The sequence below is a fragment of the Leptidea sinapis genome, chromosome Z (genome assembly GCF_905404315.1).
Source record: "Leptidea sinapis chromosome Z, ilLepSina1.1, whole genome shotgun sequence".
NCBI classification, from domain to species: Eukaryota; Metazoa; Arthropoda; class Insecta; order Lepidoptera; family Pieridae; genus Leptidea; species Leptidea sinapis.
This window is the reverse complement of record NC_066312.1, coordinates 35210979-35227306: the sequence shown is the minus strand read 5'-3', so window position 1 is coordinate 35227306 and position 16328 is coordinate 35210979. Positions and strand designations below refer to the sequence as shown.

General features: G+C 35.4%; 1 protein-coding gene across 1 annotated transcript; it reads right to left on the bottom strand.

Moving 5' to 3' along the window:
• Positions 1-3390: 3390 nt before the first annotated feature.
• LOC126979142 (histone H2A deubiquitinase MYSM1-like) lies at positions 3391-13615 on the bottom strand. The gene is made up of 10 exons (XM_050828374.1): positions 13485-13615; positions 13243-13329; positions 12927-13038; positions 11579-12094; positions 10921-11316; positions 9702-9842; positions 7748-7934; positions 6011-6209; positions 5295-5502; positions 3391-3822 (listed from the first exon to the last, which is right to left on the bottom strand). Exons 1-10 carry the CDS (start codon positions 13559-13561, stop codon positions 3721-3723), a joined length of 2025 nt encoding a protein of 674 aa, XP_050684331.1. The 5' UTR covers positions 13562-13615; the 3' UTR covers positions 3391-3720.
• Between the last annotated feature and the right edge of the window lie 2713 nt (positions 13616-16328).

Below are 16328 nucleotides of genomic sequence, written 5' to 3'. Positions count from 1 at the left end.
CTCATTTAAAAACTTCTGAAAAATTACTCACTTTAATTTCAAATCATATCTTTATGAACCTACAAGATTAGTTTGCTGCGGTATCTAGCAAGTATTATCAAAATAAGATTAAAAATTAATTTATTTTGATGACGATAATAATTATGGGTGCAGGAGTGACGATGAAAAAAATAAAAATTATAAGTTTTTAAATTAAAACTCTATCTATTATGGCCAGCCTAGTTACATTTTTAATAGCTATATATCAAATACCAAACTATATAGGGTGTAATCGTTAAGTGCGACCAGGCGATGATTCCGTAACAATTACAGATATCAAAAAACTTTAAACTGATATCAAAAATATTGATAAGTCATACAAGAAGTATTCAAAATTTTAATATAAAACACTCCCATACATTTGGTATGAGTTAGTAGAAAGGTCATTGCATCGTACAACAAGGATGTCTTTTGCACTGACTAAAGTCAGCCCTAGATGATCAATTATATTGCACAATATTTCGAATTGTGCAATATAATTGACCGATTAGGCTTAATATTGAAGATTACGCAATGATTGAACAAAAGTTTGAGCGAGTTTAATTTTTATTGTACCATATTTTTCCGCGTAGGGTCAGTATAACGCAATATTTTTAGTCTGTGATTCGTCGGCAAGGAGGACACACGCGCGCACGCTTCCCAAAAATGGCAGAAAAAGATAATACGAAAGTTAAGGAAAGTTTATCGTTGAATGTATCCAATTGTACAGAGAATTATCGTTGTCTAAAAAATCTTGTATGACTTATCAATATTTGTGGAATGTCAAGAGCAAAGAATATCATGACCGTGATAAAAAAAAAGCTGATTACGAAACATTGTTGTCCAAATATAAAGAGATGATTCCTGAGGCAAGCAAAAATGACGTGAAGAAGAAATTCAATTCTTTGAGAACCAACTACCGGAAGGAACTCAAGAAACACCTTCAGTCGATGAAATCCGGATCTGGTACAGACGACATATACCAACCTACTTTATGGTATTTTAATGAAATGTCTTTTTTACAAGATCATGAAACCGCATCGGATTCACAGTCTAGTATGGATATTCAGTCTACTATACGCAGTCCGGGAGGAGAGAGTGAACATTCTAATTAGGACAATAATTATACACAGGTAAATATTCATTTATTTTATTTAAATAAATACATAAAGTTGTAGGTATGTTTTACGAAACCATTTTCTCTTGCCAGGGAACTGCACCTTCGTTATTACAAAATTCATTGTATTCGTCCCGTGCTTGTTTTGCGATGTTCTGTGATTTTTTTTTTATTGATTTTTTCCAATTCTGTCAACTGAAATACTTCCTTTGATGGTGAGTGTATTATTCCTGACTCGTTATCTTCACGAAACATGAATGATGAAGATAAGTAGGAACGGGATTTCCTCAAAAAATTGTGTAGATAACAACAAGCCAAAACAATTTTCCTAATTTTTGTAGGATCAAAAGGAAATGCTCTTTGAAATACTCCAAAACGAGTAGCTAGTATACCGAAAACACTTTCAACCATCCTTCTAGCACGCGATATCCGATAGTTATATATTCTTTTCTCTTTTGTTAATCTAGTTTGGCTATACGGTTTTTTGACACATTGGAAAGGCATCATCCCCAACAAAAAAGTTTGGGAGATTTCGGGAACTTCCAGGCAACAATGCAGGTGGTGGGATATTTAAAGTTTTATTTTTTAATTGCTGTCCAAATGTTGTATTCTGCAGCACACCTCCATCTGATACACGTCCATTAGTCCCTACGTCAACCATAATGAACTCGTAGTTAGCATTTACAACCGCCATCAACACAATACTGAATGTTTTTTTGTAGTTATAGTAGTATGATCTAGAACCAGGAGGTTTCTTTATTTCCACATGTTTCCCATCTATAGCACCGATAACATGAGGAGCATTCCACTGTTTCTCAAAATCCTTGGCAACTTTTTTCCATTCCTCGGCAGTTTGTGGTAGCTGAAAACAAAATAACAAATTGTTTATCTTTTTCAGGAAAATAGTTCAACCACTGAAGCTGATCAAGTACCAACTACATCCTATGCAGTTCCGAAGACAAAAGATAAAAAATTAAAGAGGAAATCTGATGATGAACTCATGCAACTTGCAGTTAACCGTCTTAGACAGAAGCCAGACGAATATGAAAATTTGGCTTTGTCTTGTGCTGCAGATTTAAAGAAAATGGTACCAACACAACAAATCTTTGCTAAAAGTGCTATTGCTGCCATTATCATGGAGGGACAATTATGTCTTTTACATCGAAATTCGGTTAAAATAAATAGTCCAACAGTAACAATAACTCCATCTCCGACATATACCAGATCCACGCCAACTCCAACAAATTACAACAGCACGCCATCGCCTCGCTATTTTATAAACTATTCTACACGGCAAAATTCTGAACTTTCACCTGAAGAGCTGCCACATTACCAGCAGACAAATACTTCAACAGTACCAATAAATCCATCTCAGACATATTCCAGATCCATGCCAACTCCAACAAATTACAACAGCACGCCATCGCTATTCTGAACTTCCACCTGAGGAGCTGCCACATTACCAACAGAACATGTACTACTCCCAACAGGATATACAGCAGAACATGGACAATTCTCAACAGGAAAATTATGCTAAAGACATGGCGCAATATATAAAGCTAAATAAATAAATAAATAAATGAAAAGGTCTTTATTTACCTTGATTAATTTCTTTAAAACATGTATTATGGCTTCGAAAGACTTTGTGGGGAAATAGCACTATGAAACTTCAAATCTTGTAGAGTATTCCCAGTAGCTAGATACCGTAACGTTATTGAAAGCCGTTGAAAAGGTGGTATTGCTTCCCTCATGTTTGTATTTTTTTTCTCAATTAATGGTGTGACCAATTCTAGTAGCACTTGAAATTGTTCCAAGTCCAGTCGCACAAAATTTTTGAAGTCTTTTTCTCAGTTAATCAAGTCTTTTAAGAGATTTTCGTGAGTGTATTATGGCTTTTTCGTGTACCAATCTTTCGACCAACGACGTGTTCGTTTACGTTTACGCTTAGCCACAAGTAATAACACTATAGCTGCAGCTGCAGCTAAATCTTGTGTGGTCATGTTGCTCGGGATCAAACTATTCTCTGACTGAACAAGAAAACATTGCACAATTTGCACAGTTCTTATTATTGTGCAATATAATTGACCGTTTGGATTCAAAACGCAATTCAATCTCATTGCACAATTTATTATACAGTTATTGTAGGTCTAGGGGCCGCCTAAGAAATAAATATTATTCAATTAAAAGATAGATTTAATACTTTGGTTAATAAACAGATTCCTATGATAAAATAAGAAAACTAAAAACTAATCTCATACTAAAAGTATTGGAGTGTTTAATATCAACATTTAGGATAGTTCCCGTTTGATTTTTAAAAAGTAATTAATGTCATTTTACTGATTATGTAACGTACTTTCGATACCAGTTCAAAGTGTTTTGATATCTGTAACAGTTACGGAACAATCGCCTGGTCACACTTAATGATTACAATAATTGTAATATACAGGATACATAATACGAGCATAAGCCATCATTAATCTTAACATATTATATCAGATAAACAAATTAAAATCAATAAACATTATTGCCCCCCGTTAGTATAGTCAGCGCTCTGCCCCCGGGCGCCGGCTGGTCAGTGGTCAGCTCTAGTGGAATATGTCCCGCAGCCCCCGCACCAGGTCCCGCACCACGGGGTCCTCGGCCCCGTATCCCGCGGCCCGCATGTAGCGGCTGACACTCCACGCGCACTGTTCAAAAATAAACAAGGAGTAAATTGGGAATCTAACAGCTGTTTACAATGACGTTGTATACATAAAAACGTCATAGGCTGTTTACCACATTTATCGCAGAATATAAGAATAATTTTTACCAAAGGGAATTAACTTAACACGAGTTAAATGCGGAATTGCTGTGCTGTGACCTAAATATAATTGATGACCATAATCATGAGTGTGTCGATAACTTTAAGCAATGCTTCAAGTTTACCATTTTACACTAGGTTAACTTAATAAGAAACATATTTCGCTATTTCTCGTGCTTGGCGATGAATAAAACTGGTTTTTTTAATGGAACTCGATGGGCTCGGATCATTCATTACTATAATCAAAAAAATATCAAGGGACCACATCTTTAGTATCAACACGATAACACGGTAAGCGACGACTACGGCACTTCACTACACTGTAGGCGTGCGGACAGCGGGGGGCATTTAACACGCGCGATAACTGTACATTGGGAATCTGTCAGCTGTTTACCACATTCATCGCTATATAGAATTCAACTATGTTTTTTAACATAGGGTGCGACAATAACTATACTTGGTATAGTTATTGTCGCACCCTATGTTGATGAAGAACCGATCAGAACCAGACAAGAACCATGCCTAATGAGCATAATGATCCTCTCCATTATCTGCTATACTATAGAAGGCATTCTTAGTCAAAGAAGCTTTATTATATTTCTTGAATTTGTGCTCAGTGAGTCCAAGTAAACAATCCCAAGTTATAAAAGATTTGGTCTTTTGGTGTGGTGGCGAAACTTTAAAAGCGTATAAGAGTAGAGTCAAGCATAACAGGGCCCACACAACACATTATAATATAGGATAGTGCACGACTAATACTTTGTCATCCAACTCCTCGCTGTGTGAACGCGATGAGCAAGATACCTATAGATATCGTCATGGAGACAGCTAATATATACAGTAACAGAATTAGTGGTACTCTTTTATAATGATGTAACACATCTACTAATATTTTTAAAAATACTTTTATCACAGAAATCGAATATACTGTACGAAATTTATATTTTTATCAATGTACTTTCAATTACGAGTGGAATCACTCGTAAGCGTCATGGTGGCCAGATTATGACGTCACACCTCAGAAATCAATGATAACGCGTGATAAAATAACCTTCAAGACAATCCGCCGTGACGTGCGGCGGTGATTATAAGATGATTTGATTATTCGCTTAACTAATACAGCACTCTACGGGTTCAGTATATTAAAATGCATTCAAGGTTGTCCTAGACCTGCAACGTTTTTGTAGAGCACCGAGTTTGCCGAGGCACCGGTGGATTGCTTTTTATAAAATAATAAGGCACACGCGAACCGATTGATGTCCCAACGTGAACTGCGGGAAAATGTGGAAATACAGCACGCACCAGCGTAACCTCTACCAGGGAGCAAAGTGATATGCGATGTTCATATCCCACAAGTACCTTGTCCAGGAAGGTGGTGTTGGCGAGCGGACACACGTCACGGCGCGGGTCGGTCGCCAGCGGCGCGGGCTCCGCCCCCCGCAGCGCCGCCAGCTGCTCCAGCAGGCGCGGCAGACTACTCGCGGTCACGTCGGCCACCAGCCGCACCTCAAACTGGAACCCCACCGGCGTGTCGCCCGCGTCTTCCGCGTCCTCCACGCGGAAACAGCTGAAAAAGTTACTTTAATTATTTACTTAATTTAGTATTGATAGCCATTAGTCATATTAAATCATAAGCGTTGGTAACAAAAAACAGTATATATAAAGGTGCAGTGGCACGGAAGTGAGTTTACTATGAATAAATTTCCTGTACATTAGGTACAGGAAATTTATTCATATTAATTTTAATTTGGGATGCAAACTAATTACTTATGTATCTGTACTAGTAATAGTAACTAAGGTATCAAATGCTTAATACTTGCAAAATACAATTTTGCAAAATATAAAAATTAAAGAAAAGGCAGTTAAACAACATTTAAGAATCTTCAAAAGCGAAGATAAATTAGTTGCAGTCTTTGGGTGTTGCTTTATAAAGACGGTTGAATACAGTTATGCCTAATGTCTAATGGTTTCAAATGAATTGTATAGAGCCGTTGACTATTTCTGGGAACCACTCATATTAGACTCTAATTTTGATTGTTATATGAATAACCACCCTGTCATGGTCTGTGTCGTACCTGTAGCCGTGGTGCGGCCAGCGCTGCGAGGTGAGCAGCGCCAGGAAGGGCAGCTGCCAGCACAGCGCCGCCTGAAGCTCACGCTGCGAGAGCAGGTCGCGGCGCGAGGGTTCCGCCGGGAACTGTGGGTGGGAGTGGTGCCAGCCGCATACCGACAGCCCCAGCCCGCGGAGATATTCGCCTGCCATCGCTTGAGACACTGTGAGTTTGGGCATGACCATTATTATAACGAACCGAAGATATTCTTGAAGTAGTAATTATGTATTAGCATAAATTAATAATGTTTTATTCAAAATAGTCAAAAGGCCCCCACAATAGAGGCTTTGCAAATCAATTCTGACTCAAATCAAATTTTGACTATAAACTGTGATTTGAGTCAGAATTTAGTGAACAACTTTTCCTTTCATATCTTTTAAAAGCTGAGGCCAGTTATCAATAGAAGCACGCACTCTTTTCATGGGAAAATTCTTCACTTACAATCGGACGGATTGTTTTAGGGACTCCAAATTATCATGGCATTTAGAGCAAACCGTACTCTTTAAAACTGACCATAAATCATAATCCAGCGGATAAAAATCGAGACTAGCCACAAGGGATAGGGCCAGTCTTCAGCTCTGATGAAGTCCGAAACGTTCATTTCCGACCAAGATTGCGTAGACCGAGCTTTATGACCCGGCGCCGAGTCTTGCTGGAAGGGCCATTCTTGGTTATTGAACATGGTGTTATTAAGGGGCTTCACTACCTTCTCAAGAATGGTATCTTGATACACTTGTGCCGATGTTTTGATACCTATTTCACAAAAGTATGGCTCAGTCACTCCTTCATGGCTAATACCCCAGCAAACCATCACTAAAATCAGATAGTGCCTACGTTGCACTCTGTAGACTAATTGGGAAGCTTCTTTAGAGCTTTGAGCATAAATACGGTCTTTTTGTTTGTAAAAATGTTGCTCAATTGTAAAAAAAAATCTCATCCGTAAACAAAAAATTTCTGTGACCTCCCTCTGCGTACCGCTTCAGTAGTTGTTTCAATCTTACCACCCTATTTATTTTTAAATTATCAGTTAAGAAATGACCAGTATGTCTCTTACATGCTGCAAGTCCTAAGCATCTTTTAAAATACGCGACATGATTCTAGGTGCTATCTTCAATTCCTAAGATAAAATCTTTTGCTTTCGGGCAGGATTTCTTCGAATTCTTTCCCTTACTGCTTTGGCCACTGTTTTCGTATGTACACTACGTGGACGGCCAGATCTTTTCCTGTCACAAATAGAGGAGGTCTCATTGTACATACCTATTAATAGTCCGGTACACAAACATTTTACTAATACCAAGCGTATGGAGAGTTTAAAAAAATTGCATTTGGCGTCATACCTACTTTGTGTAATGCAATCACAGCGATTCGGTTCTCTTTATCATCCCACTTCATTTTAATATCGCATAATATTGTACAATGCATTGGCGACAAAACGAGAAAACTCAATGAACAATCATATTAAAATGATAGATTCCATATTCAAATATAATATTTTATTTATTTGAAACTGTAACAGTATTTATGGCCAGGTAAAGAATATTAAGATTTTATTTATAAACAATCCTATTAACAAACTCGCTCTTTCAAATCTAAACACCCGAGACGCGCGGATTCGAGACCCGCATCGTTGATTTTTTATAATTATTCCCAGGAATGCGGAATATCAATTTAAAACTAACACATTGTGTTATAAATTGTTACCGGGGTCCATATCACAGTGCGTGCTGTTGGCAGCCGCTCGCGCCGGCTGGTACGCGGTGAGGAATACCACGCGCCCCTCCTCGTCACCCGTCCCCCCCACGAGCCCCATTACCTCGCCTCGGGAGGTGTGTGCGTGGACCTCCATACTGACCAGGGTGGATATGTGCAAGTTCACCTCACATGGGGCCTGTCGAAACCAAGAAAATTGCTTATTCGATAACCCAAGGCGACACCAAGAAGAATTCCATCAAAACATACCTAATATTATAGAAGTATCATTATGATGATAACCATTGGATACCAAAAGTAGAAGAGGTAGACGAACGGACGAAAGAAAGATAGAGAGACGAACTTGCTAAATTGTGAAGGACTGCTAGGGGGAGGACCTTTGGCCAGCAATAGGAAGATATATAAAATATAATAAGTCAATTATGATCAACTGACCCAGCATTATGTGGTACATATGCATGATGTTGCTTGTTTACCAAGTGTTGTTGCAATATGTGGCATAAAGGCATAAAAGGCATTTATTTTCTATGTTATTTTAATTGTTTATTGTCACTCCCTATGGTATATATTAAATATTTCTATTTCTATTTACCCTAAAAAATCACATGAACGATAGCTTATTTTATTGTCATCCTATCTGTTTGTTCCGGCTTATCCTGTAACAAATGATCCCTTCTTTCCGGAACTTTAACAGGCAGTTAGTGTCCTCTGTGCATTTAAAGTCCAATTATAGTTCTTCATTATGTACTCAAGATAGCAAAACAGTTGCATGCGAATATGACATCTACTTAAAAGACACATAGGCTGGGTTGCATCATAGTAGCTGTTATAGTTAGGCCTATATTTTACCAGGACACCATGGTCTGTAAGCTACCAAACTAGACACCAGTGTCATGACGCGTCTGGGTTAGTCGTTATATTTTTTTGGTAGCGGCGACTGGTTGCGCCACCGCGGTGTCCCGGTGAAATATAGCCTTTAAGTTAACAGTCAATATCAAATATTTATCTGTAATTTTTCACAGGTTACTATTTATCTACTTAACATTAACAATAGTAAAGCTATTGTTCGGCGAAGGTAGGACAGTAACAGTTAACAGTCATCTAAAATTTGTCATATGGTGGAACTCATTTATTGCTTAAATGGTACTTTAACATGTTTGCTATTGCTAAAGTTAGTTGGTACAACCCAGCCTAAGTGTTCTACTTATACAGTAATTTAGTTAGTACACCATCTAGTGTTAAATAGTCAATTAGTTGTTTACTGCTTGAGAAACGGATATTACTGCCTATGACTAAGCTATTGACGCGCTAAATACATGAATTTCGTTACACCGTTCATAGCTTGGAGTGGCCGGAGTTGTTTCTTGGTGTTCGAATTGGATTGTAATTGGGTTCGCGATAACGTCCTGTATCTTACTACGTTATCGCGAACCCACTACACTCACCCTGATGAAGGACCTACGAACGGACCGAAACTAGTCGTTACCCACACCGGTACATCGTCAGTAAAGCTGTATTAATAAATATGACACCATACGTGTTTGAAATTTTTGAAGTTATACTTCTTCTTTAGGCGCGTTATGAAAAAATGATAAGAGTGAAATTTTAAGAAGCGCGCGCATCACTGTAACACCAAAGTAACAGGGTGAAGTTGGCCTAAAATGGTCTTAATTTTGGTCCTAAAATTTTGTGACGTTTGCGACATTCGTTATTTATTTATTTTTTTGGTTTCTTCGTCCATTATTAGGATTTGCGTTTACAATATTGTTCTTTTTACAAACATAGATGTGCTATACGAGGAATAAATAATTTTAAGGATATTTGCTTTATTAGGCCAAGAAGTATATATACTTCTTACGTGTTACGTACACACACACTTTTTTATCAATACCGTTATATATATCAAAATATGGGAGACCAGTTTGGTCTAAATAAAAATTTGTACCGGTCTATCAGGCCCATAACTCTTGCATCTAATGAGTTGTACAGGCTGCTTGCGGGGCTGTTTCTCTTTCCGGGGCTCTGAGCTCACTTCATAAAGGTCACCTGCTTCAGTGTGCAAGATTCTGTAGCCACCCTCACCATCCTAGAAAACCGTAAGGTCATCATTGAGTTTCTCAATTTCATAATAACTTTTCCAAGGATAACGGTACAGGCCCCGAAATGCGTTGAATCTGTATTATTGAAATTAAAAATGGGGTCTATACTCTACAGCACGTGTGACCAGACTATTTAAATAGTTAATTTTATTAATAGATTATGATGTTCATTAATTTATTTATTAAACTCTTTTTACATAATTAAAACAATGATAGAATTTAATATACATATATTAGCTACCGATCAACTAATAATAAACAAATACGGTTTTACACAAATTAAATTTGAAAACAAAATTTATTAACGATGCGGGACTCGAACCCGCGACATCTCACGTTCCGTGCGAGTGCTCTTCCACTAAGCCAACCGTTCGAGTGACATCAAGTTCATAAATCTTGGTATGAAAAAATAACAAATTCTTTAGATTTCAAAAAGCGACATATCAAGTCAATTTCCCAATATTCAAATCTTAGGGTTGAGAAGGTTATCAACTGTAAAATAGATCCTGTGGAGTGTAGAAGAAGCCGCAACCTGAGGGTGGAACAAGATATATCTTCTTCAAATCTTGATTTATGAACGTTACGTCACTCGAACGATTGGCTCAGTAGAAGAGCGTTCGCACGGAACACGAGAGGTCGCGGCTTTGAGACCCGCATCATTCATAAATTTCGTTTTCAAATTTAATTTGTTTAACTAATACGAGAAGGGTTAACCTTACTTTAAAAAAATAACAAATTGTTTAAATATGATTTTATTGAGTCTGGCCAGAGATAGTAAATAAAATAAATGATTGAAAATTCTATATATAAATATGATTTTCACACTTCAAGATTGGCTTTTAGTGCAATAACAATGAATCTGTTGCTACACCTGCATTAGTTCCATTCACCACTCAAAATGCGCAACAGAGCTTTATAGTACAAGCAAATTATGAAATAAAATAGTGAATTCACTAATGATGTACTACATAAACTGGAGTATATTGGATAAAATATATCAATTGTTTGATATACATTTTCTCTTACATGTAATTACTGAACAGTAATGTTAACGAATGAGTTTACCAAATTAAATTTTCGTCTCCTCCTAGCCAAATCTAATCTCCGCACCGGGGGAGCCATCACACTCCGCGATGGGGGCGCCATCTTACTCCGCGATGGGGGCGCCAACATTCTCCGCAATGGGGGCGCCATGACACTCCGCAATGGGGGACCCATGATACTCCGCAATGGGGGACCCATGATACTCCGCAATGGGGGACCCATGATACTCCGCAGTGGGGGACCCATCACAGCTGAAGTCTTGTTTTGCGCCACATTTTTATGTTGTGTTTCTACATCACTAACATTTATCTCAGGTATATTGACAGCTTGCATATTAGTTTCTGTGCCATCATCGTTGTCTACATCTATTTCTACATCACTTTCCTGCTCAGACTCTTTGTTTTTCTCTATCTTTATCTGTGAAGGTAAAATAAAAATAAATTTTATTATATTATCTTGTTGACACCTTAAATAAGGTTTAAACACTATAATGTATTCAAACATCAATCAATATTATTATTATATTATTGTTAATTAAATTAAATTCAAAACCATTGAGGTAATATGTGCTTCATATTAGAGAAGACATCTCACCTTAATTGTTTGTTGTTAAATTGGTTGTTGTTTGTTATATATATACAATATGTAACTGATTATTGAGTAAATAACAAAAAAGTACCACTTGTTCTCCTTCAGATATAGGCAATGCTTGACCAGATCCCAACACTATTTGCAACTTCTTTCTCTTTAGAGAATCATCTGAATGACAATGTTTTTGTAAACATTTATCAGAAACCATTAAACCTCCTTTAATACTATTCCTTGTTTCATCTTTATCTTGGCCTGTAACATGTTTCCTTCTACACTTGCCAATCTTCTGTACTATTTTCTTTTTATACTTCTGTGGACTCCCTGAATTACTAGCATCTGATGTGACCAATTCTGTAGAACCGATGGCAAGCTCATCATCATAGAAAATTTCAGATGCATCTACAGGTTTTGTCTGTTGAGGCACAGTAACAGTTGGTACTCCCGTTGAGACTACTGTTAGAACTTGTGACTTGGAAATGGCAGGTGCATCATACTCATTATCTAGGGTAACACCATGTTCTGCCTCAATCAGAGCCTGGATTTCAGCTTCAGATTTGGACTTGAGAGTCTGTGCTATTTGTTTAACATTCCGTCCATATTTGGCCTGAAATACAATTTTATTTAAACATGGAAAAAAAGGAAGAAATAAAAAATTAACTGTTTCTTCCAATATAATATGCTAATATGGAATTCAACAGTAATTTACTGGCAACATTTTATTTTGTGAGAAACAGGGCAAAGTTTTTATTGAGTGATTAATTTTTGGATTTGGCACTTTATCTAATAATGTAATAAAAGTTATTGCTTATTAATTAAAAATATAATCTTTGGATCTGAATGTTATGAGTTATATTAGGTGTTAATTCTAATATTTGTTAGTCTACATGCATAATGCACCTAAAGCCACATGTCATACAGTTAGGGGTTGTACACATCCTCCACATTAATCAATAAAATATTCTTGATAATGTTGTGTACATAGCCACATAAGTGAATCTTCTGGAATCTGTGATTAGCACAAGTTAAAAACTTAATCATGTTATGCCTAATACTTGGTTATGTTTGGTAAGTATATGCTTTTATATGATTACAGAAAATGTACAAAAAAAATTATTTATATGGTAAAGGTTACAATGACATAAATGACTTTCTTTATAATACCAAACCTTGGGAGTGGACTGTGGAGGGCAACCCTCGGGGTGTTAAATTAATTAATTTTACTGTATGTAATGAATTATTTTGTTTAAATAAGAAGCCTGCCAAGTTTATTGTACTCATTTTTTTTAGGTCTAAGGCATATATTTTTGAATGGGTTTTTAATGTTCAATAATGGATCTAAAATCCTATTTGAATAATGCACAAATTTCAATGAAAAATAATATAATTGGATTGAATTAGGAGTTCTATGTCATGAAATAGAAAATATTAAAGCTCACAATTTCTTGTTTAAGTATCTCCCTTTCTTTGTTACTCCATTCTGTAAAAGAGTTTTCATTATGAGGCCTAGAATTATTTCCCGATAGTTTCCGTGAAGATCCCTGCTTCAATCTAAAACCATAAATCCATGGTTTCAAGTTATTCTGCAAATATATGATTAACTAGATCTAGCACAATCTCTCAGAATTACTATTTGTATAAACACACATACCAAAGTGATAAGTATATAAAATTGATGTAATAAAAAATAAATTTCAGATCTAGCATCTTCAATCTATAAACATTGATGTCAGTTAATAGGATAATTTTGCTCACCTATTTTGGGTATCGTACCAATTCGTAGCAGTCCAGTCCAAAAGCCATTGAGGATGCACAGTGTCCTCACGGTCTGAACACGATGGACTAAAATTAAGGATAAGTTATGGAAAATTGTTTTCAAAACAACTAAAAGTAAAATGTAAACAAACACATGAGATAAAATCTAATTTAAGTTTCATGAATTAAGCCATGAACCTGACAGTATGATCCCCCAATCCCATTGCTGAATATGAACTTACATTCCCTGATTATTTTGTGCAAAACAAGAATTAAAGGAAAAGTCCCCAAGAATATCAATTTCATCGTCGTCCGCCATGTTTACTGTTTAATGTTTATTTTTTATTTAGACAACAGCAATGTTAAAAGTGATGTCGATCAATGAGTAATGTAATGAATGTTTTTTTTTAAATCTTATGACCTGAGACTAAGACCATGTAAATGAAGTATTTTTCATTATACTATACCATACCATATATCATATCTTTATAGAATTTATTTTATCTTTTTTCGGTTTAAAGACATTTATTCTCATAAGATTTAACATAAAATCACTTACATGAGAATTTTACATAAATATACAATATAATATTACTTTAGGTTTCTATGACTAAGCATGCAAAACAAACAAAGTGAACAATCACAAAAAATGAAGGTACATAAAAATTCTCAACAAAAGAACATCAACATATTTTATATTTATCCGGAATAAGAAGGACTGGATGTGGCTAACGACTTATAAAGATAACAGTTGAGGTAAACTAAAATAAACGGTTTGAACAATAATACAAATATGAAAACTTAAAACAAATAGGTACATGTTTATATGAGTGATTGTGCATTCGAGCATTTTTTTAAATCATATTATTTATTTTATTCGTAACAAAGTTAAGATGAAAAAATACTTAGAATGAAGTATAATTATTACCTATATTAAATAGTGTTGTTTATAATAATATGTGCTTTAAGTTTTTTTTTAAATAATGCCGTACTATTAATTTCTTTTATAGTATTTGGAAGTTTATTATAAATCTGAATTCCCTCGTAAGTTAAGTTCCTTTTACCGTAATTAGTTCTTGGTGGACGTAGCATTAAGTCATTACAACTTCTTAAGTTTTTTTCTTGGGAATACTTCTTTTTTTTAAACATTAATTCTGTGTGTATTTCGTTAGTAAATATTTTTCGAATAAGAATACATGTGTAATATTTATATGTTTGTGTTACGTCCATTATTTTAGTTTCTTTATATACTTTGCTCGTTGGTGTCAGAAAATCATATCTAAATAATACTTTTATAAGTTTATTTTGTGCTGTTTGGATTAAATTTATATTAGTTCTGGCAGCTGAACCCCAGATTTCAACCAAATAATCAATATGTGGTTACATTTCGGGGGAGACAACGTGCTATACTACGCAGTTTTTTACTATACAATACTATTTTATTGTACTTACTCACATACATACTAATATACTTTTTCAGAAGTCAGAAGCAGAACCACAGAATACAAAGTACCTACTATTACTACCATCCTTCTTTAGCGGTATTATGCTAATTATCATTCAAGATCAAGTCACTAGATATCGGCCACTATTTTTCAAGACTTTGACCTGGATCTGGCAGCATTTTGTAATGTTTATGCTTATAGTCTGTGCGGAAAGAGAACCGTCGTGGCGTAAAATGGAACTAACAATATGATTTTTATATTTTCCAATAATAGGTTGTATTATTTAGACAGAATTTTGTATCAATTTATTTGACAAAGTGTAGAAATATCGAGAATCATATTCGCGCTAAATGACGTAACAGTGTTGTCAACATAGCAAATATGTTAAAAAAACACAGTTGCACCCTCAAATTTTATGACGGTTCTCATTCCGCACAGACTCTAGTAACCTGTAAAGGTTAGTGTTAGTAAGTGACCCTTAGCCTTACAAAAAAAAATGGATCGAAAATTTATTGTGAGGTTAAATTCTATTTTTACTGGTGTTGATTTCCTGCATTTGTTGAATTTTTCTTGCTAACCTAATGTTGTACCTATATAAACTTCTAAGCAATTTTCTCAACAACAAACGCGTGCGTGCCGTTTTCGTTCTGAAACTAGTTTTTTCTGTTCTGTGGTTTTCATATCGAGAGAGTGACTAGTCTCGTTAGAGTAAAAGAGTTCTGTGGACTACGATCAAAAGGGCCAATTGCCTCCATTTAAGCGAATCATCTTTGGTGCGCGAGTGACTAAACTACCTCTCTTAGTACTTTATTATTTATTTTTTATAAATAACAGGTATCATATTCGTCTTGTTTGCCTATGACACATCTTTGTAATTTAAAATCAAACGCCAGCAAATCACTGTGAATAAATGAAATAAATAATCACTGACCTCTATGAATGTGGTATATTCATAGAGGTCAACTGACATAGATGTAGCAAGAATTGTCTATTTTAGATACTTTCATATCGTTATTTCGTATGGCATCATACTATGGGGTAGTGCAGCGGAAGTACATAATATCTTCATACTTCAAAAAAGAGCTGTACGTGCCATATACCACATGAGCCCACGAGAATCTCTAAGGGAAAAAGTTCAAAGATATTTATAGTATAACCATATACGCAATAGCAATTATAGCAATTTCCTGTACGTACATAAATATTATTATTTTTACAGTAAAACAAGTGACAATCACAATTTAAATACTAGAAATAACTACAAGCTTACAATGTCCCTACTAGACTCTGTTAAATAAACAAATCTTTTGCATGCAATGCTATTTTACAATAAAATACCAAAAAGTGTATCTGAGTTATCGACATTTTAAATCTTTTATAAAACGCAGACTTATGTGAAGGCTTATTACTTTGAAGATTACGTAAACGATATTACAATGTGAAATTAAATAGTATTATAGTTGTTATTTTTTTATGGATATTATGGTTCAGCCATGTATTGTTTTACCAGATTGCATTATTTTTAAAATATATATGTTAAAATTTTTGTGTAATTAGCATTGTATTTGATTTGTTTTTTAATGATAGACGTTGACGAGCAATCTGATGATTTTTATGTTAATAAAATATTTTTGCCTTTGA

Coding starts and splice junctions, on each gene's coding strand:
- LOC126979142 (XM_050828374.1), bottom strand. CDS start 13,561: ATGGCGGACGACGATGAAATTGATATTCTTGGGGACTTTTCCTTTAAT. Junction 11,317..11,578: donor TATCTGAAGGAGAACAAGTG/GTACTTTTTTGT, acceptor TTACCTTCACAG/ATAAAGATAGAGAAAAACAA. Junction 6,210..7,747: donor GCACTGTGATATGGACCCCG/GTAACAATTTAT, acceptor CCAAACTCACAG/TGTCTCAAGCGATGGCAGGC.